The sequence below is a fragment of the Papio anubis genome, chromosome 7, assembly GCF_008728515.1.
Source record: "Papio anubis isolate 15944 chromosome 7, Panubis1.0, whole genome shotgun sequence".
NCBI lineage: Eukaryota > Metazoa > Chordata > Mammalia > Primates > Cercopithecidae > Papio > Papio anubis.
The window spans coordinates 137,634,326-137,656,205 of NC_044982.1; the positions used below are offsets into that span (position 1 = coordinate 137,634,326).

General features: G+C 34.5%; 2 protein-coding genes across 8 annotated transcripts in view; one reads left to right on the forward strand and one right to left on the reverse strand.

Moving 5' to 3' along the window:
• LOC116275848 (protein FAM227B) overlaps positions 1–21,880 on the forward strand; it is a 290,793-nt gene that overhangs the window by 121,845 nt on the left and 147,068 nt on the right. The window lies entirely within an intron of this gene.
• LOC116275849 (fibroblast growth factor 7) overlaps positions 1–21,880 on the reverse strand; it is a 67,359-nt gene that overhangs the window by 4,444 nt on the left and 41,035 nt on the right. Inside the window, exon 3 of the mRNA XM_031668717.1 lies at positions 569–672. Within this exon, the coding sequence (XP_031524577.1) occupies positions 569–672 (104 nt within the window). The remainder of the gene's footprint in view (positions 1–568; positions 673–21,880) is intronic.

A 21,880-nucleotide genomic window follows, 5' to 3' on the forward strand; every position in this document is an offset into this window, starting at 1 on the left:
AATTAGCCTGTCCCAGGCATTATGCTGAGCTGTGGGAATATAAAGGAAAGCCAATTATATTTTATTATAGTGGGATGAACTGTTACATATTTTGCATTGTAGTGAAGTGGGAACAATGTGAATAATTACAGTTCAAAGCCCATGATTGTGAGATTGATGTTGATAAATGAACTAAACATTTCAAGATTTTTTTCCCAAGAATTTTCATGTCAGCAATGTGCAAATTGGGTGACCTTTAACAAAAAGAGCTTTAATACTGGCAAATGGAAATTTTGGATTTTAAATATCTAAAATGCACATGGAATTTTAGAGCTGGAAGGATGCTTAGAGGTCAGTTCATTCAACTCATTTTACAGATGAAGAAACCAAAATCCAAAGAACAAGCCATTTGTCCAAAGTCACACAGAAAACATTTTTTTCTTAATGTTTGAGTAAAAAGTGTTTTAATAAAATCATTATATTAATACAGTTGGAGATAAATTAATTCCATTTTTACTTTTCAGAAAGGTGAGATATTTTGACAAAAATTAGTTTTAAAAATTAAGCCTAAGCTATTAATTATCAATACCTTTGCATAGAGTTTTCCTTCCTTGTTCATTGCAAGATAGAATTCACTTTCCACCCCTTTGATTGCCACAATTCCGACTGCCACTGTCCTGATTTCCATGATATCTGCAAGGAATCACAGAAAGACATGTCAAGTATTCGTTCAGCTTTGCAGGTGATCCAAGAATGGCCATTTGTTCTTATTTCTGTTTTAATTGGAAGTTTTTAAAATTTTTAATGTGATTATTTACTCAGCCCAAGACCCCTGACCCACAACAGATACACACAAACACCAGAATAGTCATTATATAAGGGAAGTACAAACTGATGGGTTTTTTATTTTGTAGAAAATGTGTCTGTATCTAATAAATAGTCACATATTTGAGTTCAGCTTTTTATTCTCTAGAATTAAATTTGTAATTTACTATAATAATAATAGCTAATGTTTATTGAACTCATACCACATGCCAAAGATTATTACATTGCTCTCATGTATTAACACATTTACTCATAACCACAGACTGAAGCAGGTAGTCTTGTTATCCCAGTTTTACAGATCAGGAAACTGAAGCACAGAGAAACTAAGAAATTTGCCCAAATTCTTATACCTGATAAGTAGCAGAACTGGAATTTGAACCCAGATATTCTGGCTCTTAATCATTATATAATTACTCTTCTATTTGAATAAACTTTATCTTAAAAATTATTGCCAACAGAATAGCTCTTGAATATACTGAAAGTGAAGAAAATTCTAATTAAAGCAATTGTAAATGATGTTAAATAGAGCCTACTGCCTTAAAAAAAGATTGTTTTAAACTGATAGTATTTTGATACATGGAAAGACCACTTAAAACAAAATAATGAATCCTGTTTCTATAATACTTCATAACTTTATACTGTTATAATTAACTTTTAAATCTTTGTTGAAATTGTATTTACAAAACGTGTTTACACAAGAATGGTAACTTACTATTTGCCTTTATTATATATATCTTCCTTAAATCCTGTGTTTTAATGACACACTAAATAAAGTAAAATCTCAAGAAATTTATTAAAATGATGTAAGAATTAAAATTTTAGTGTACTTTTATGCAATTTGCTATTAATTATATTTTCTACATGAAGGTACAGCCCTGAGTCATTCTCTTACCTATGTCTAACACAGTGCAAAGAAAAGTCAAAGTGTCAATTATCTGTGTGACTGGGCCTTCAAAAGCTACTTTCTAAAATATTGACTTAAAGAAAAAAATAATTGTATTGCCCCATACCTTCAATTCATTCTCTTATTTATTTTTTGACTTCATTTTTGCTATCTGAATAATATAATTTCTATTCATGTCATTGGGATTTAATGTAGCCTAGCTAATATTTGTCATTTGCTTCACATATATGTTGCATATAGAAGCCTGTTTCCCAATATACTGTACTTAACACTAGTCAGAGCTCGTCCAGTTGAGAGTTTCACAGCTGCTCATCTAGAAATTGGGTTTTATTAAGAAAATGCAAATGAATGGATATTAATCTTTTTATGTATTTATTAAGCATTATCACAATGCATAGAACCCTACTGTGGTTTTAGGATACAAATTAAGAAAAACAGCCCTGGTTCTGAACACCAGAAGTTAAAACCTCATAGAAACAGCAAACATGTCCATATATATCGTTTTAATTAAGAGATATATATATCTTACATTAATTAAGATATATATAATTATATATATTAATTAAGATATATATATCTTACTTTTCCCACATCACTCGTTCTTTAACCACTGGAAATTTGGTGTAATTAGCAGAACCTCTGCCTCCCTCAGGTGAGAGACTTGTTTCACAACTGTTCTTTATTTACTTCTACATTGTCTTCATATATATATATCCTAGTTAAGATACATATAATCTTAATTAAAAGAAAGCATTTTGAAGAACACAGGCCTGAATAGGCTAGAGAAAATTTAGTAATTGCTTACAAGCACATGAAGGATTATGATGTTGATGCATTCATGTAACATTCAACAGATCTTCACCGAGAGCCAATTCTGTGCCAGGCTCAATTCACAGACAAGCCTTGCCCTTTTAGAGCACTCTGTTTGGTAACTATAACTTCACTTCATTAAAGGAAGCACAAAGGGAAATAACATGCAGAAGAATACTATTAGGTTAAATTTGTACTAATACAATGAAAAATACTGAAGAAATTCATTGATTCAACATATTTGCCTCCAAAATGGAATAAATATATCAATTAGGTTGGTGCAAAACTAATTGTGGCTTTTGCCATTACTTTTATGACAAAAACTGTAATTACCTTTGCATCAACCTAATATTTAAAAGACATATGGAATAGTTGGTTTCTAAAGATCTTAGCACTGTAAAATATCATTAAGAAGTAAATATTTTCTTTTCCTTCAAGTCTCTTTACTCCTGCCATTCCTCCCTTTATTTAATATATTTTCTTTTAGATAAAAAGAGAATGCTGATGCACAAGCTTGGAGTGTCTTTCATGATCAGTTATTAGGGACTGGAATCTGTAACGTTTGCTGGCTTTTGTTTGACAGAACAATTGTAAAACATAAATGTTGACTGATAGAGTTATTGTTAATTATGATAGGCAGACATCTTCCCTTTTAGGTCCAGTCATGACAGTAAGTTCATATTGCCCCACTCCCAAAATGTTTTCTTCTATCCCCTGCCTGTCTATTGCACTTTACAAGAGGTGATGGCTGGGTGCAGTAGCTCACATCTGTAATCCTAGCACTTTGGGAGGCCGAGTCAGGCAGATCACTTGAGGTCAGGAGTTCAATACTACCCTGACCAACATGGCGAAACCCTGTTTCTACTAAAAATACAAAAAATTATCCAGGTGTGGTGGTGGGTGCCTGTAATCCCAGCTACTCAGGAGGCTGAAGGAGGAGAATGGCTTGAACCCAGAAGGCGGAGGCTGCAGTGAGCCAAGACAGTGCCACTGCCCTCTAGCCTAGGCGACAGAGTGAGACTCCATCTCACAAAAAAAAAAAAAAAAAAAAAAAATTAGTTGAGCATGGTGGTGCATTCCTGTAATTCTAGCTACTTGAGAGGCTGAGGCAGGAGAATCACTTGAACCCGGGAGGCAGAGGTTGCAATGAGCCGAGGTCACACCACTGCACTCCAGTCTGGGTGGAGTGAGGCTCTGTCTCAAAAATAAATAAATAAATAAATAAATAAATAAATAAAAATAAGGTGATGAACATTTTTAATCTTATCCCTCCACATATTAGGGTTAAGGATACCAAAAATTCTTTGAAAAGATTCTACCTTTAGCTGAGATTAGAATAGACGTATATTCTTAATTGCTTGACATATTTGAAAAATACCATTCACACTGGGAAATCAATGTATCTAAAAGACAATTGCTTGGGGAGAGCATTAAGCAGTGTTGTCAGAATCAATACCTTATCAACCCTGATTTTCTAGTCCATTTTGCTCCATGTCCTATGACCCTCTTTCATTCAAGAAAAGCTCAAGGATAAAGAAATTAACATTTTCACTCTTTTGTTCAGTTGCAGCGTGGGGAGTGATGTTCCTTTCAGTATGCACAAATATTTATAGAAGTATTCACTATGGGCCGGGTGCAGTGGCTCACGCCTGTAATCCTAACACTTTGGGAGGCCAAGGCGGGCAGATCACCTGAGGTCAGGAGTTCAAGACCAGTCTGGCAAACATGGTGAAATCCCGTTTCTACTAAAAATACAAAAATTAGCCAAGCATGATGGTGGGTGTCTGTAATCCCAGTTACTTGGGAGGCTGAGGCAGGAGAATCACTTGAACCTTGAGTTGGAGGTTGCAATGGGCTGAGATTTCACCATTGCACTCCAGCCTGGACAACAAGAGCTAGACTCCATCTCAAAAAAAGAAGAAAAGAAGTATTAACTATGAAATTATGAAATCCTGCCCTCCAAATCAGAAGCCACGAAGTTGCTCAGAATACATAATAGAAAAATATGTAATATGCAGATATTAAGTTAGCTACGAATATAAGTTAATTATACTTGGTCTTTTTGCGTACAGTGTATCTGTTGCCTCACATAAAACAAATAGAAGAGGCTATCCTTCTTTGTGGATTTCCATTTGTGCTTAAGAGAAGTTTGTTCACATAAGTAGCACTCAGTAAATTTATTCCCAAAGATTTAAAGCATATTACATAGATGCATCACATTGTGGACATGATGTCCATGGCAGCATAATGGTACAGTTCAAAAATATAAATAAAAGAGAAGGAGAGAATCAGCTCATGCAATGTAACATGAAAAACCAGGCAATGTGTCAAACTCTTTGACTATTTAGCCTTGTCAGCAATATTGTCAACAATAGCATAAATTTATTATTTAGGATGTCACCGTTACACACTAGAGACTATGCCCTAAATGACTTCCCTATTTTTTATCCTCTGGTTCAATAATTCATGAATTTATCTAAACCTTCTTGTCTGTTTGTTATTTAAACCTATATCACACTTGGAATGAAAAGTGAGGAATTTTGATCTAAATTGCAATTACTTTTCAAAAAAATTCTCTAAAATCTTTCAGAATTTTAGATGTCCCTCTAATCTTGTATTTCAGAAATTGATACTAATTCTTTTTTTAATTACCAATAGCTTTGTGATTTTAAAGTGCTTTAACTTTTCTGTTTGAAAAATTACTTTTTAGTGTCTCACCACATAGAATCCATGCCCACCAATCTTAGCATCATGAATATTTCTTTTTCCTGAAACCTTTAAAGCTTTATATTTAAAGTTTTGAGGGGGTATATGTTAATATGGCTGTGCTAGCATGATAACTAAATATTATTTTCAAGTTGGAAAAAAAAGTGGAGGCAGCAGTTTGATGGTTAGCCAATCAGAACTTTTAATCTTGTCCTTGATCAAATATACCCTCTTGGGCATGTTAAAACTAAGAACTAGTATCAACAAAGAAGAAAATATTTAAATTTAAGTAAATTTTATGATTTTCTGTCAAGCCTGGATTGTTGAGTGGGAAATCTTAACCATTATAAATTTATATTATGTTTAAGGCTATAGATTCCATTCATTTTACATCATTAAAACACACCAACATACACATATATGCAAAAAATACATGAACATATCCAACATATACAAAAAACACTGAAAACACAACAATAGGAAAATAAAACCTAGTTAAAAAGTGGGCAAAATCTGGACATCTCACTAAAGATACACAAAGGGCAAATAAGCATATGAAAAGATGCTCAATATCATAGATCATTAAGGAATCGCAACATGGATGCAGCTGGAGGCCATTATCCTAAGCAAATTAACACAGGAACAGAAAACTAAATACTACATGTTTTCACTTATAAGTGACAGCTAAACACTAGGTACTTAAGGACATAAAGATGGCAACAACTGACACTGGGGACTACTGGTGGGGAGTAGATGAGGGAAGGGTTGAAAAACCATTAGGTACTATGCTCAGTACCTGGGTGACGGGAGCAGTCATACCTCAAACCTCAGTATCACACAGTATACCCAGGTAACAGTCCTGTAATGTACCCCCTGAATCTAAAATAGAAGTTGAAATTATTTAAAAAGGAATTGCAAATTGAAACAACAATGAGATACCTCTATACAACTAAACTCCAAAAAACTGACAGTGCTGTATGCTGGCAAGGATGCAAAGCAACCAAAACTCTTCCATTACTAGTGGGAATGCAAAATGGTGCAGTCACATGGTAAGACAGTTTGGCAGTTTCTTAAAAACTAAACATACTCTTAATATATAATCTAGCAGTCATGCCCCCAGGTATTTGCCCAATTGAATTGAAAACTTATGTCCACACAAAAACCTGAACATGACTATTTATAGCAGCTTTATCCATACCATCAAAAACTAGACACAACATATCCAATAGGTAAATGGATAAACAAACTATGGTACACGTATACATTGGAATATTATTTAGCAATAAAAAGATATTGAGCTGTGAAGCCACAAAAAGACAAGGGGAACTTTAAGTACATATTGCTAAGTGAAAGAAACCAGTCTGAAAAAGCCACATACTGTGAGTCCAGCCATATGACATTCTGGCAAAGGCAAAACTTTAGAGACAGTAAGATCAGTGGTTGCAAGGGCCTTGAGGAGAGCAGAAAAAGGATGAAAACCTGAATCACAGGGGATTTTTAAATCAGTGAAACTCTTCTGCATAATATTGTAATAGTGGATACATAATATACATTTGTCAGAACTCATACAACTATACAGAGCAAAGCCTGGACCTTAGTATAAACTAACAGTATAAATAAATATTGGCTCATCTATTCTAACAAATGTGCCACGTTAATGCAAGATGTTTATAATGGAGGAACTGTGGGGGGAAATGGAGATTGTTTATGGGAACTCTATTATCTGCTTTTTTTTTTTTTTTTTTTTTTTCTTTTTTGAGACGGAGTCTCGTTCTGTTGCCCAGGCTGGAGTGCAGTGGCGAGATCTCGTCTCACTGCAAGCTCCGCCTCCCAGGTTCACCCCATTCTCCTGCCTCAGCCTCCGGAGGCGCTGGGACTACAGGCGCCCGCCACCACGCCCGGCTAATTTTTTGTATTTTTAGTAGAGACGGGGTTTCACTGGGTTAGTCAGGATGGTCTCCATCTCCTAACCTTGTGATCCTCCCACCTCGGCCTCCCAAAGTGCTGGGATTACAGGCGTGAGCTGCCATGCCCAGCCTATCTGCTCGTTTTTTTTTTCTTTGTAAATCTAAAAGTGTTCTAAAATACAAAGTCTACTAATTTTTAAATGCAGCTGTCTTTAATAATATTGAGTGTAGAGAAACTGTTTGTAGTGACATTTTGCATTATTTATTCGTGTCCCGAATATATAGAACATATGGGATTTGTTATTAATTACTATTAAAAATGTCTTTGGTAATGGATTAAGATCTGCTTACCCAATGGATAACTTCTTTTTGTGAAATACAGACAGTAAGGAGGAGTAAGGTCATAATAAAAACACACTTTGGAAATTGTAGGATACAAATACTCGACATACAGACCACTGTTTCACTTGTTAAGTGTACAGTATCTCTCAGGTGTTTGGGAATGGAAAATAAGAGCCAGTAATATTTTAGAAACTTGATCTGATTACTTTAATTATGATATCACGTCTGGATATTAATAAATATATACAAAAATTCAGTTAGTATTTTCTCTTTCCACAGAAAAAAATAAAACCTAGCAGTATGTGCCAATTGCAAAAAAACAAAAAAAAAACCACACACACACAGGAAAGTAAATAGGAATTCAGAAGAAAGAAGTGGTCAAGGGAGGATTTGAGGAACAGAGCTTGAATTAGATCTTGATGGATGAATAGAACTGACATAGGTAGAAAAGATGGAAACGTGCTAATTGAGAGATGAAAGTACTATGTGCAAGGCCACGGAAGCAAAGATTCAAAAGTCATGTTCAGAAGATTGAAATTAGAGCTTATATGTCTGGAATAGGAAGTGTAACAAAATAGTGAGAGGGTGGAAAAAGAGTTAGGGCCAAATCGTCAAGGGTCTTGAATCTGCTAGGTTTAAGGAATTCTTGTTCCTCAGCCTCCCAAGTAGCTGTAATTACAGGCATGCGCTACCACGGCCACCTAATTTTTGTATTTTTAGTAGATACCCGGTTTCGCCATGTTGGCCAGGCTGGTCTCAAACTCCTGGCCTCAGGTGGATCCCAAAGCGTTGGGATTACAGGTATGAGCCGCCGCGCCCATCTCTAGCTGTAAATTTATGCAAATTGTGTACATTCTTGGGAATTGTTACAAAGTAAAAAAAATCAAATTGTTTTTAGAGGTCATGAAAAAAATTAATAAATGTAATAAATAATAAAGTTAGTGTAATGTTTTGTTAAATGTCTGCTAATCTGTATATTTTATTTTCAAATTTTACTGTCACTATCTTAATATTAAAGTTTAAATACATTTGCAAGCCTTTGAAATTTCCACAGGCTCCCAGCTCTGTGCCTATGGGTCAAATGAATAAAATGTCCCTGTCCTTAACTCTGAAATCTTTTCAAAGGACTACCCTGGTTCCTTTTCACTAGCACCAACTTTTTTAAACACGTAGCTAGAATCTGCTCATTTTTCTTCAATTTAACTTTTGCATCCTAACTTCTAATCTCTTTATTGGCGTTCTCTCTTCAAGCTCATGAATAAACTCCTAATTGCCAAATCCAAGAGTGCTTTCAATAACGCTTTCTTTTATGCACTGTTTGGCTCGGTTGAACATTCCTTATTCTAGTCCTAATTCTCATATTTCACTAATCGTGCCCTACCGGAGTGCAGGGTGAAAATTAATCAAACTGATCAATTTTTGTGTAGCCAATTCTATATAGATCTTTTGTGATAATTTATTATATTGTATCTATGCTTAAAAGTATGTTTTCCATACCATTGTCTGAAATATAGTTTATTCTAACTTTTATAGTTTGAATTTTAAATATAAATTCAAATTATTTTAAATTCATCAGGAATTAATTCTGGGGTATGGTGTGAGATGATACTCTAAACCAGCAGTCAGGGGCCGGGGGCCAGGGGGAGATTCAGGATGAAACCGTTCCACTTCAAATCGTCAAGCATTGGTGAGATTTTCATAAGGAGCACACAACCTAGATCCCTGGCATATGCAGTTCACAGTAGGGTTCACGCTCCTATGTGATTCTAATGCCGCAGCTAATCTGACAGGAGGTGGAATGCTTGCTCACCCGCCACTCACCTCCTGCTCTGTGGCCTAGTTCCTAACAGACCACAGAGGAGTACAGGTCCGTAGCCCAGGGGTTGGGGGCTCCTGCCCTAAATTGATAGTTTATCCCTTCAAATAGCAATCTAGTTTTTCTCAACATCATTTATTAAACATTCTATTCCTTTTTTTTATTGATGCCTCTCTTTTACCTTTTATTGACTGTTTTGTCCCATTGATTTACCTGCCTGTCAGCAATATAATCTCATTAATTTATTGTAGGTTACCAGTTTTCAGGTGGTTCATTACATTTGCAAGTAGCGTTGATTGTGTTACCAATTATACGTGAATATATCCTCTGAAGCTATGCAGAATAAATCATACCATTTCCACATAACAGCCCTTGAAAGAGGTGAAGACAATGATCATGCTTCCCATCATCCATAGTTTCTTTGGCCCTTTCTCATATGGTATGAATTCCAGACTCTTTACCAGCTACATTATTTACTTAAAATAAGTGTCTCAGCAAGAACTGGACTGATATAGAAAGCCTAAGACAGAATATTGTTCATTATTTTCCTTGATATAGACCATAAACGTATTTTACAGTAACACAATCTCACCATCTCCTTAAAAATATTTTTAATTCTGTCATTATTTTAGAGTTTGAATACAATTAAAAGTATGCCTATCAAAAATAAATTTTGTTTTAGGTTAGTATATTTTTCAAGGTTCTATTATAAAGTTTGATTAAATATATTTTATATATAAAGGCAAATGTCAACTGTTCCCCTTCAACAAATGATGAATGTTCTTCATTTTCTTTAAATTAATTACACTTTTAAAAACCTCATGATTTTTGAAAGCATAAATTTCAAAATGACCTCATATAGCATGTGTAGAATTAAAAGTGAGTTAAATAAATATATGTTGAAATATAAATGTTATAGCATCAAAGATGACAAAATCTAGTTTTGGGATCTAATCATTAAAATTCTTTCTATGCTTTAAAAAAATTAGCTCACTTATTTTAAAAATTTCTTTGGTTTTTAAATGTTGAAATAAGAGAAATAATTTTATTCTTCTATTTGCAAATAATGCTCCATAAATAAAATATTGCAGGTGTAGAGAGTCGTTATACCCCTCCAAAACGTGAGACCAACTCCAATATGATTGTCAGAATATTTTCTGTAACATACAAAGATATTTAACAAGTGTTTATTATTTATTTCCAGACCCATTCTTGGCACTAGCACTGTACTGATCTGAAGAAAATTATCTAAAAGTTAACCGTAAATTGTCAAATATATGTCAGTTTAAAAAATAAAATAAAAGCGAATTTTTGAGTTATTTTATGCTTCTAATAACTTATATTTAACTCAGTGTTCTTTATACTTTCTCTTGTTAACCAATGGTTTGCTAAGGTTATAAATTTAGCAACATATGACAATGAATGAACTTAACAGTGAACATCATCATGACTTCATTAAATGACGAAAGAATGAGTTAACAAAATTGTGAGTAAATCTATCTCATATTTCTAAATTCCAGGCATTCATATTTGATATCTTTGTGGAGGCACTCAAACCATTCTTTTCTAAATTGAAAAAATACAACATTATTTTTTTAAAATTTATAAGTTGAGAAAAGATTACAGTATGCCTTTAGTTAAATTAATCCCCCAAGTACCTTTGGAAACATTTGAGTGGTCCACATACAATTGCTTAAGAAATGGTGAGTTTTAATTCAGCCACTTCAATTCTGTTTATAATTTGGCATGGAATAAATCACAAATAACTGATACATGAATATATTAAAATGTATGGTACCCAAAAAATTAGCTACTCCTTTCTCTTATTTGTCATTGGCAATTTTGGGAAATGTCTTCGTCTATAATGTCATGTAACTTTTCCATCTACTATTTATCATTGCATCTGTGCTTTTTTTCTACCCATTTGAGGTTACACGTTTTGATTCTGGCCCTTTTCTTATGAGGCATAATAAGCTTTCTATTCTCTTCTTGTCATATCTTTGCCCCATAAGTCTTCAGGCTTATGACAGTATAATGTCATTCATTATGATGTTCATTACTTCAATCATGTGTAGGCATTTTTCTCCCCAACTTTCTGAGTAAAGATTCTTAATTGTTCCCAACTTTTATTCTCTCTTTTTTCCATGGCAATAGAATTTTTAGCTGACTGCATAAAATAAACTTTCCATTTTCCAGTCTTTTTTGCAGCTTGATGTGGCCATGTGACCAAGTTTTAGCTGATATGATTTAACTGAAATGTCCTATGGCAACTTCCGAAAATCTTCCATAAAAGATAGCCAGCAGAAGCCCTTTGTGCTCACTTTTAATCCCTTTATTCCATATGCCTGCTGGAATTTGGATTCTACCTTGGGTTATGAGAACAAAGAGATTGTGGAACAGTGAGCTAAATGGACCTGGAAACTTCCAGATGTTTTTGTGGAGCAGAGTTTTCACTCCTCCAGACGTTTATTGCATGGAGAAATAAACAATTTTTTAAGCCAAACTGAATCTTAACTAATGCACCCCAATTTCATTTTACTTCAAATGCATTCTTCAAAAAATGTACATACAAGTCCAGGAGCCTGTTTTTTCAGTTATTCTAAGCCAGCAGCCAGAAAGACAAGTCTTATTTTCAACACTGTTGTTAATGGCCAGGTGTTTACTTTCACAGCTTTTTTTTTCCACTTCTAAAGTCATGAGATAAAACTAGAAGAAAAAATGAAAACAACACCTGTGCTGTCATGTCTTTCATTTTCCTATCCAGAACTTCACTGTCATGAGGGATTCCAAGTTTCTTCTGGTGCTGTCATTTATTCCTACATGTGTCAGCATTTAGTTAGCTTGATAAATCTTTTCTGGCTGCCCTTTACATCTTGATACACATGTCAGGAAGACCACAGCTCCCCCCTCAGCAAACTGTCAAACCTGTGTTCAGCTGCTTCCTAGCCAAGAAATTACCTAATGTCAGCTAGCTTTTCTGGATACTCATTATTGTTACATAAAGCATGAGATGCTGTTGCCACTCTCAAAAAGACCAGGTTCACCATTCTTGATTAGAAAATCATAACTTTTCATTTTTGAATAAAACAAGTTATTGATTACTTAACTATGTTCAGTACTCTACATATCTGTCATCTTTCTTCTGTATATAAATGCATTATATTTGCCACAATCTTTTTTTTTTTTTTTTTTTTGAGATAGTCTCATTCTGTAGCCCAGGCTACAGTGCAGTGGCGCCATCTAGGCGCACTACAACCTCCACCTCCCATGTTCAAGCGATTCTCCTCCGTCAGCCTCCCGAGTAGCTGGAATTACAGGTGTGTGCCACCACACCAGCTAATTTTTGTATTTTTAGTAGAGAAGGGGTTTTGCCATGTTAGCCAGACTGGTCTCGAACTCCTGACCTCAAGTGATCCACCCACCTTGGCCTCCCAAAGTGCTGGGATTACAGGCACGAGTCACTGTACCCAGCCTTACAGTTTCCATATTCTTAACGATGGTTTGGATTTCCTAGCCTCTTTAGATTTTTTCTTCTTGGCTTCCTTTCTGAATTAGTTTTTCTACTCCCTCTAAAAGTGCTTACCTTTTCTAATAAGCTGTAGCATAGAAAAGAGTATCAACAAGACTTTTCACTTTCACATCTAGTCAAGAAAAACAGTTTACATTATACATGATTGGTGACCATCTCAGACACAAGATGTGGAACAAACACAACAAATATATTCCAAGTGGGCTGCGGTAGTTCCCTTGGTGTCTTTACATCCTGGAATTTCTCCCAGCAAGCTGTTTGAGTTCTTGGAAGTATTTCTTTTCATTCTTTCTAGATGACACCCGTGTCACTGCATTTCTACTTTGTTGATCTTCTAGGAAGTGATACATAATGCTGGAATGTACCACCTTAATGTCAAACTTCAGCAAACATGATAGATCACAAATACTCATTTATACTTAATAGCAGTGATCCAAATTATTTCTATCACATTTATACATTCCTCTTGCTATGCCCATTTTTTCAACTTCCAGGCCCAATGGATGTTGAGGCTAAAGCAAAAGACGTTAAAGAAGTCAAGTATCATTTCAAACCCAGGTCATTTTGAGAATTAAGGTATGAGAAAGGTTAAGGGGATGCTATTTTTACTAGGTAGGAGTGATAATGTGTTGGAGTTTTTATAAAGATACTAAGTTTGAAGTCATAGTGGTTTTGTATATACTGGTCCTAAATTTGGCATAAGAAAATCACTTTGTGATCTAGATCCACAGCGAAATTATAGCTGTACTAGATATGTAGGATCAACAGAATTGCTTATTGGTAATAAAAAAGAAATTTGTTCAGCACCAAAATATTTCATATCTGACTTTTTAAAATATAGTGATAATGTTAGTGTTTTAATTTTAAAAATATTTAATATGTACTCAGTGTTCCCAATGTTCCCAGTGTTAAAGAATTATCAGGTGTCACTTAAGGTATCCTCACATGTGGTTTTTCTACCCCTGCCTCCCTCTTTAATTTACAATCTACAGTAACATTTTAGAATTCCATCATTTTCCATGCTCTGATCATAACACTGTGCTCTTCAAAACATTAAAATGTCCCATTTTGATTATGGTTGTATGCAGGGCTTAAATTTTACCAGAGAATTAAGAAATATATTAAAGCATAGCTACCATTTCTATTTAATGCCATCCTCTAATGAAAAGATGGAATCATTAAACTCTTAATTGTACTGTGAAGGTGAGAATTCTTCGGTTTGAAGTGGATTTACATTTTCTCAGTTCTATTTATCACCATTTCTCTTTTTGAGTTTGCTTATCATTATGACTAAGAGAGTCATAAAAAATTGAAAGATAATGACAATATGTTTCAGCCAGTCGCTTCTCAATCACATTATTCCTATTATCAATCACTTTTAAAAGCATAGCTTAGTTGTAACCAGTATCTTGATAATGAAGATTATTTCATTCTCTGCCAACTACTAATTAGTTGTTGCAAATGAAGTCCTTGGCTACTTTTTGTCTGCCTCATAGTAAAATCAAGGAATTTAAGTAAATACTTTATTGAATTACTTCAATTCAATACTTTATTGAAGTGACACCTAATAATTTAATCCATAAGCCACTGTTTTGGTCTTGACTAAGAAATAAATTTTTCTTGTTCTGACTCTAAGAAAGGGAGTAAAAATTGTGCATGAAAAGCCAAGCGATTCGTTGGTCTGAGATTTTAGAATGAAGTAAAGATAGTGCTTATAAGTCCCATATAATTTTTAAAAATTAAATATAAAATATTTTAATGATTAATTGTAATGCTCCATATCCTTCAAATAGAAATAGAATTTAATTTAATTTAATTTTAAGAGTATCCCTGGAGTAAACAGCAGTTTTCTGTATAGACAATATTCAATGAGATAAGTGGTGTAATTATCTCTAATCAAGAAATGTTTCTCTAAAAGAAAATATGTTTGAAAGCAGAGTAATATAAGTTTTATATCAACTGTTATAGGCAAATGTCTTAGAAAATAAATGACTCAAGTACCATTTTACATTAATTTCATTCAGTCTTACGTTTATTTTACAGATGTTTTATGAGTCATTTATTTTCTTGTAAACAACTTGTATAAGTTACTTCCATCATGAACCAAGTCAAAATCATGTAAGATATATACATATACACAAAACATGTAGCTGTATTTTTTAAGGTGTCAACCTGAAACATAAGCAAATGACCTTCAGTAATGTATGCATGTTATTCAGAATTGACTTTTTCAAAAGTGACAGTGAAATAGAAAAAGCCCAAATTATGAGCACTTAAGTTGAAATAAACTTGTTCCATCAATTAAGCAGAGTGACTGCTTAGCATGGAAGACAAACCGCTTCTGTCTGTGTTAGTGTTGGGGTAGGACCATTAATTGGATATGCTGTGTACGTGTTGGCTTTGCTGCCTGGAGGGAATGATTCAGTGTTTGAGTTAGGAAAGAACTGAGTTCACTTTCTCCACATTTCTTTATTGACTTTCACTTTGAAGGGACAACACAAAGGACTCTGTGGAGGTAGTGACCTCCAGCAGGCTGAATACTGAACCTGCTTCCAGGTTCTTCTCTTTTCCCATGAACCCTGGAGTCCACTATTGTACGAAAACACAATGATACATATGGTTGATAAAACTAATCTTGTCGTTGGATCACTTTACCCTAAGAAAGCATGCCCTGTAGCTGTTAAATAACAGATTTAAGTCAGAACCTTGGAATACACTAAAAGAAATTAGAAAACTAATCGAAGCCTGCAAGAAAGAAACACAAGTAGATAAATTATTACTGAAACCCAGAAAGTATAATTCCCCTCAAACCAGCATGAAATTCAAAACAGTTCCACATGATTGCGTAATTGCTGGTATCAAGTATCACTGAAATGTCCTGCAACAAGAGAACTGATTCCACATCATCCTCATTATTAGGGAATAAATCAAATATACTTCTTATTAATCCTGTATCTATTTTATAATGATAGCAAAGACCATTTAAATGGCATGTCTGGTTAACTAAAAATAATTATGTCATTCATTCAGGGATTTATAAAGAAAAACATTGAAAATCTTTAGAAAGTACATCAGCATGTGGTGCAATTATAGCAATATTTTCTTTTGAAAGAATTTAAGTTGCAGCAGCTTGTTTCAGCAGGGTTAGAACTATATCAGAATTTGACGCAAACTATTCGGTTGTGCAATACACAGTGTGAAATTTATCCAGTAGCATATTACTGAAGAATGTCATGGGAACATCATTGAACTGTATTGCACAGACTTACGTTTCCATACCAATGTACTGATCATTTTCCTTATCATTTATGGCCTCTCAGGAATGCAAGGGACCCACCTTTCTCCTTTGGGCCAGAGAAGATATATTCCCTGAATCAGACAGGAGGAAATACTCTTTGTATACTCTCTAATCGCTAAAGATTCTAAACTTTTATCCAGAAAGAATTATTTCTCTGATATTGTAGACTGTTTACATCTGCTAAATATAACACTTCACTATGTTTTTTCAAAAATGGCTCCAGAATTATCAGGTGTGGATATTATAGTCCCAGAACATGTGAGAAAGTATCAGATTTTTATGTGAAATGGAAACAGTTGAAGCAATCTCTTCCCACCATCTAGAAAATCTCTTCCATTTTCTCGATTTTCCTAAAGTCTAAAATATCTTCAACAGGAAAGCAGATTTTCATTACATAGGATGAGAGATAAGTTTCAAAATACAAATGTACCCGGGAGGAGTTAACACCTATGCATACATTTATACTGTGTATAAGTGACTATACCTTCTCTGAGAGCAGAATTTGATTGGGCTAGAAGGAAGTGATCACAAGGGCACTAAGAATGACATTGAAGGGGGAAAATGGTCAGAAAAAGAAGTTATAGAAACTCTCATTAACGCTTTGTTCATAGCTACCTCTAGGAGTCACAAAGCATGTTATGCTACACTTTATCTAATTCAGAGACACCAGCTTAGATGATAAACTACACATCCACTTTCTCCCTTTATTTTAAATACTTACATGCTCCGTGAAATTTACTATCCAGTAGGTATACAATGTAATCTTTCTTCCCTCCCTCTTTAACTTGTGTTTAAATGTTCTGCTACCCAGGCATAAGATAATTCTAAATATTTTAGTTTCAAATCATGCTGGTCATCAGCATGGAAAAATTAAAGCATGATTTAAAGTCATTTTGGTCATTGGCTTTCTTAGTACTTTTAAAGCATATGTTCTTTGCTAGCAGTCTAAACAAGGAATTCTTATGTGGAGTAGTTAATATTTTTTCACAGAAATGAAAGTGAAAGGAAAAAGAGGCAGAAATAAAAACATCTGAGTTTACTTAAGAAGATAATTAAAAGATTTTAAAAAGGTTAAAGACACCCAAGCTCTTAGCAGAAACAATTATGTTTCCTCTCTATATTACCAGTGTATCCAGCAGTTCTCTCCTGTTTCCATTGCCATCACATTAGTCCAGGCCTTCATTTTCTTGTGCCTCACCTATTATTATAGTTTCTTAACTAGACCTTTGCCTCCAGCCCTTCTGACTTTAACCCTTTATGTATTCATAAGATATATGTTATAAAGGTTACTCTTCTGCTCCAAAAATTTCAGTGGTGTACTCTATTAAAAGCAAACCAAAACCTCTTTTATTTACAACTTAGAAGATCCTTTGACTTCAAACAGATTTATTCATTGTCTTCCTCTCCCGTGCAAAATGTTGGAGTGTTTACCTGCTCTGCCTACCAGTTCCTAGAATTACATAGAATTCTCTACTCAAATATTTCCCAAGTATTGCCTCATAGACTGATTGCATGGAATCACAAGATGAACTCTAAAAGATTGTCAGGTTTCCACTTCCCATTCCTCAGAAAGTCTGATCCAATAGGTCTGAGGTAAAGCTTGATAATTAGTATTTTAACAGCTTCCACCTACCTGAATAACCAAATTGAAATTCCAGTTTCTCCATAGTGATTAGTAGTTTTCTAATCTGTTGTCATCTATTTTACTTTAAGAACATATTACTGTACTATTAATTAGCACCCACCTCTATTGTTCTCTTTTTATTTATAAATTTTGCCTATTTTTAAATCTAGGTTGTAAACTCTTTGAAGAGACTATCTTATGTTTCTGCTAACCCCCAGTATTGGTACAGGGATTTGTATTTGACACACCCTCAATAAATGCTGAAATAGATAGAGATACAAAAACACCATATTAAGTAGTGTGTCAAATTGTAAGTTGGCATGTGAACGTTATTATTCCAAGATTAAAGAATTAACAAGTTTCCTAATCATACTGAATGTCTGAAAAACTAAGGTTAGATTGAATAACAAAATATTTGCTAAATTTCCTTCTAATTTTCATTACACTTTTGAGTTTAATTAAATAAGCACAAAATTCCATGGTTAATTTAAATAATACTTTATATAAGATTGTATTTTATGATGCCAACTCAAAAAGGTTGAGAGAATCCCAAATATCTCTAGTTTTCCAATCAATTATAGGTCTCTCTTTTTTGATTTTGGCTAAATCTCTCTTGAATCTATTTATATTTTCAGCAAGCAACACTCATATTATGGGTAACAACTTACATATGTTTTCTATGTACTATGTAAGATAGCGTATCTATTTATCTATCTTGCTCCTAACACATTAACACTTTAAGAAGTAGGCCAGGCGTGGCGGCTCATGCCTGTAATCCCAGCACTTTGGGAGGCCAAGGTGGGCAGATCACTTGAGCTCAGGAGTTCGAGCAGCCTGGCCAACATGACGAAACCTGTCTCTACCGAAAAAAAAAAAAAAAGCCAGACATGGTGGCAGGCGCCTGTAATCCCACCTCTTTGGGAGGCTGAGGCAGGAGAATCGCTTTAATCCAGGAGGCAGAGGTTGCAATGAGTTGAGATCGTGTCACTGCACTCCAGCCTGGCAACAATGTGAGACTCCATCTCAAAAAACAAAAATAAAATTAAGAAGTACATTCTAGTTCTAATATTTCATGAGTCATCCAAGCCTCTGTTCTTATCCATATTATGATTTTATATACATTGAATACAGTCCATTGTAGTTTCTTAACTAGACCTTTATAACATGATAGTTTCTTAACTAGAAACTAGTTAAGGTGTTTATTATCACCTTAATAAACATTTATTATTCTAGATGATAGCCAAAATGTTTTTTAGGTATGTCATGTATGTCTTACATTACTCATTCATTCATTCTCATTGCAGGATGCTTCCATTGTACTGTATAGTTTTTATTAGTGCTAAGCAAGGAGAATGGCATCTGTCTTCCAGATGTAGATAGACCACACTGTTTACACAGAGATATTATATGTTCTGTTTTGCATCTTACATTCTTCCTGATAGTGTCCATTATTCTATTGGTCATTTGGAACCAGTGCATACTAAGATAACATTTTTATGGGAACATCCAAAATGATTTATTGGTGTCATTTTTGCAAGGAAATCAGTACTCAGTGACTTTTATCTTGTAAATATAATTTAAATTTTATTACAACATTTAATACATTAAAAGTCATCTGCCAGTTTTTTGCCTGCCTATATATAAATGTTCTGTCTTCCAACATTTAATCATCATTATCTTAGTTCATGAATTTAGAGATGTTAGCCTAACCTACAAACTTGGAATTTTCACTACACATACATACTTTTAGATCATTTATAAAAATGTCAACTAAGTTGGATCATTTTAGAGGAATCTCACTGTTAACACATTTTTATTTAAAATATTAATTCAAACTAATTCCTTTTCTGTTTATCTTTTAAGAACCAGTGATTCTCAACATGATAGACTAGGGATGGGGGCAGAAATTGTTGGGCAAAAAATATCCTTTGGGAAAAAAGTGTCAGGATCACTGCTTTTTTAATCTACACATACTCTGTGGAGATTCTGATTACCTACTCTCCCTATACCCTCATTTAGAAAATCCATCCCCTGCCTAACCCATCCCTCATGAGGCTTATCACAGTAGTTAGCCAATGAAACTAATAGAATTATTGTCCATACAACAGGTGTTTGGGGATGGAAAAAAAAATCACAACTTATTCAAAGCCAGGTTTTAAAAAGTGTCTCACCTCCGCCAATGAAAAAAATCAGTTTCATCCTAGGATAATAACAGTAACTCTAAAACAGACAAACAAGCAAACAAACAAAAACCTTGTTTGTTGAGCCACATCAAATCAGTTTGAAGTAGTCTAAAAAATGATATTTATGTGCTTATAAGAGCATTAGCAAATATTTACAATTTTCCCCTTACAGAAACTGCCTTGCCTTTCCTCAGAATCTATTCCATAAACATTATAAGTACTTTGTAGCAGCATAATAGTGAAACAGAGAAAATCAGACAGAAGGAACCATATGAGAAAGGCACAGAAGCATAAAACACTGTAGCATTTGGGGGTTAACTTGGTGTGCTTGCAACTTATACACAGTGAACTTCCAGGAAAAGAAATAAGAAATATAGGCAGGGCTAGACTATTAAGAACTTATGCAGCTAGTTGAATTTGGATTTTTTTTTTTTTTTTTTTTTTTTTTTTTGAGATGGAATCTCACTGTGTCGCCCAGGCTGGAGTGCAGAGGCACGATCTCAGCTCACTGCAACCTCTGCTTGCTGGGTTCCAGTGATTCTCCTGTGGCCTCCCAAGTGGCTGGGATTACAGGCACCCACCACCACACCTGGGTAATTTTTGTATTTTTAGTAGAGGCAGGGTTTCACTATGTTGGCCAGGCTGGTCTTGAACCCCTGACTTCAGGTGATCCACCTACCTCTGCCTCCCAAAGTGCAAGATTACAGCTGTGAGCTACCGTTCCTGGCCGAATTTGAATTTTTATTCTGTAGGGGATGATAAGCCACTGAGAAGTTTAGAAAAATACTTCTAGCAGCAGTGTGGGAGATAAATTGGCAAGAGGAAAGACCAGTGAAGAGATTGTGGTACTGATCTAAGCAGGAGCTGTTGGAGGCCTACTCCAGGGCAATAATCATCAGGATTGGGAGAGAGTGAACTTGTTTCCTCAAACAGGTTATATTTCCATAAATGGTTCATATAGATCCTGAATCTATTTTGAGTGATTTAAGACACAACCTCTTTAAAGACCTCAAAGTATTGTTGATATTTAGAGAATCCAATAATGCTATACTTATCACGACACAGTTCCATTACGCCAAAATTGAATGTATAAAGTGCCTAAGTTAGGACCCAGAGAATAAAATGTATTTATTTATTTTGAATGTAATATCGTTTATAATTTATCAATAATCTTTCAGAATACAGTCATCCTTTCTATACATGCCAAAGTCTTCACTAATCTAAGCTGCTTTCATAATCTGATATATCATATCTTATCTTTCAAAGTTGTATTGTAACTTAATTGAAAGTAAAATGAATGAGAGAAAGAGGAGAGAAGAGCAGTCATAGAATCCGTGAGCAACAGTGAGTTAGCTTTCCTCTTCTTGGTAAGAGTCACTGTAGCCTACCTACCCTTACCTCCCTACTCTATGCTTTCCAGTTCTGTGCCAAGGAAAGTGGATCATGCACAATGAATCAAAGAGATACAAAGTTAAAATAGAATCAGTAGAGACTTTTTAACAAATTATATTAGAAATTATATTTGCCCATGCGGAAAAGAGAATTATGAGACTGGACTAAAAATATTGCTGGACTAAGGCTGGCTCTCTAGTGAGTACAAGGGGAAAAAGGGTTGTGATTAAGAAATATCATCTGAAAGCATCTATTTTTAGTAAATATATGTTAGGAGCTTACTATTTATCTTGCAAAATGCATGTTTAGAAATTATTTTCTGCAAGATATTTTAAATAATGAGAACATTTTCAGTGCACTCATATATGATTAAAGTGCAAAAAAGCAATAGTCAATCTTTTTTCATCCCAGATCCTCCTAAGTCATCCCAGATCCTCACACATTTCTCCTTTCCCCGTGCTCTCATACTACCTTTAAATACAGTTTTTTTGGCTGGGTGCAGTGGCTCACGCCTGTAATCCCAGCACTTTGGGATGCTGAGGCGGGTGGATCACCTGAGATCGGG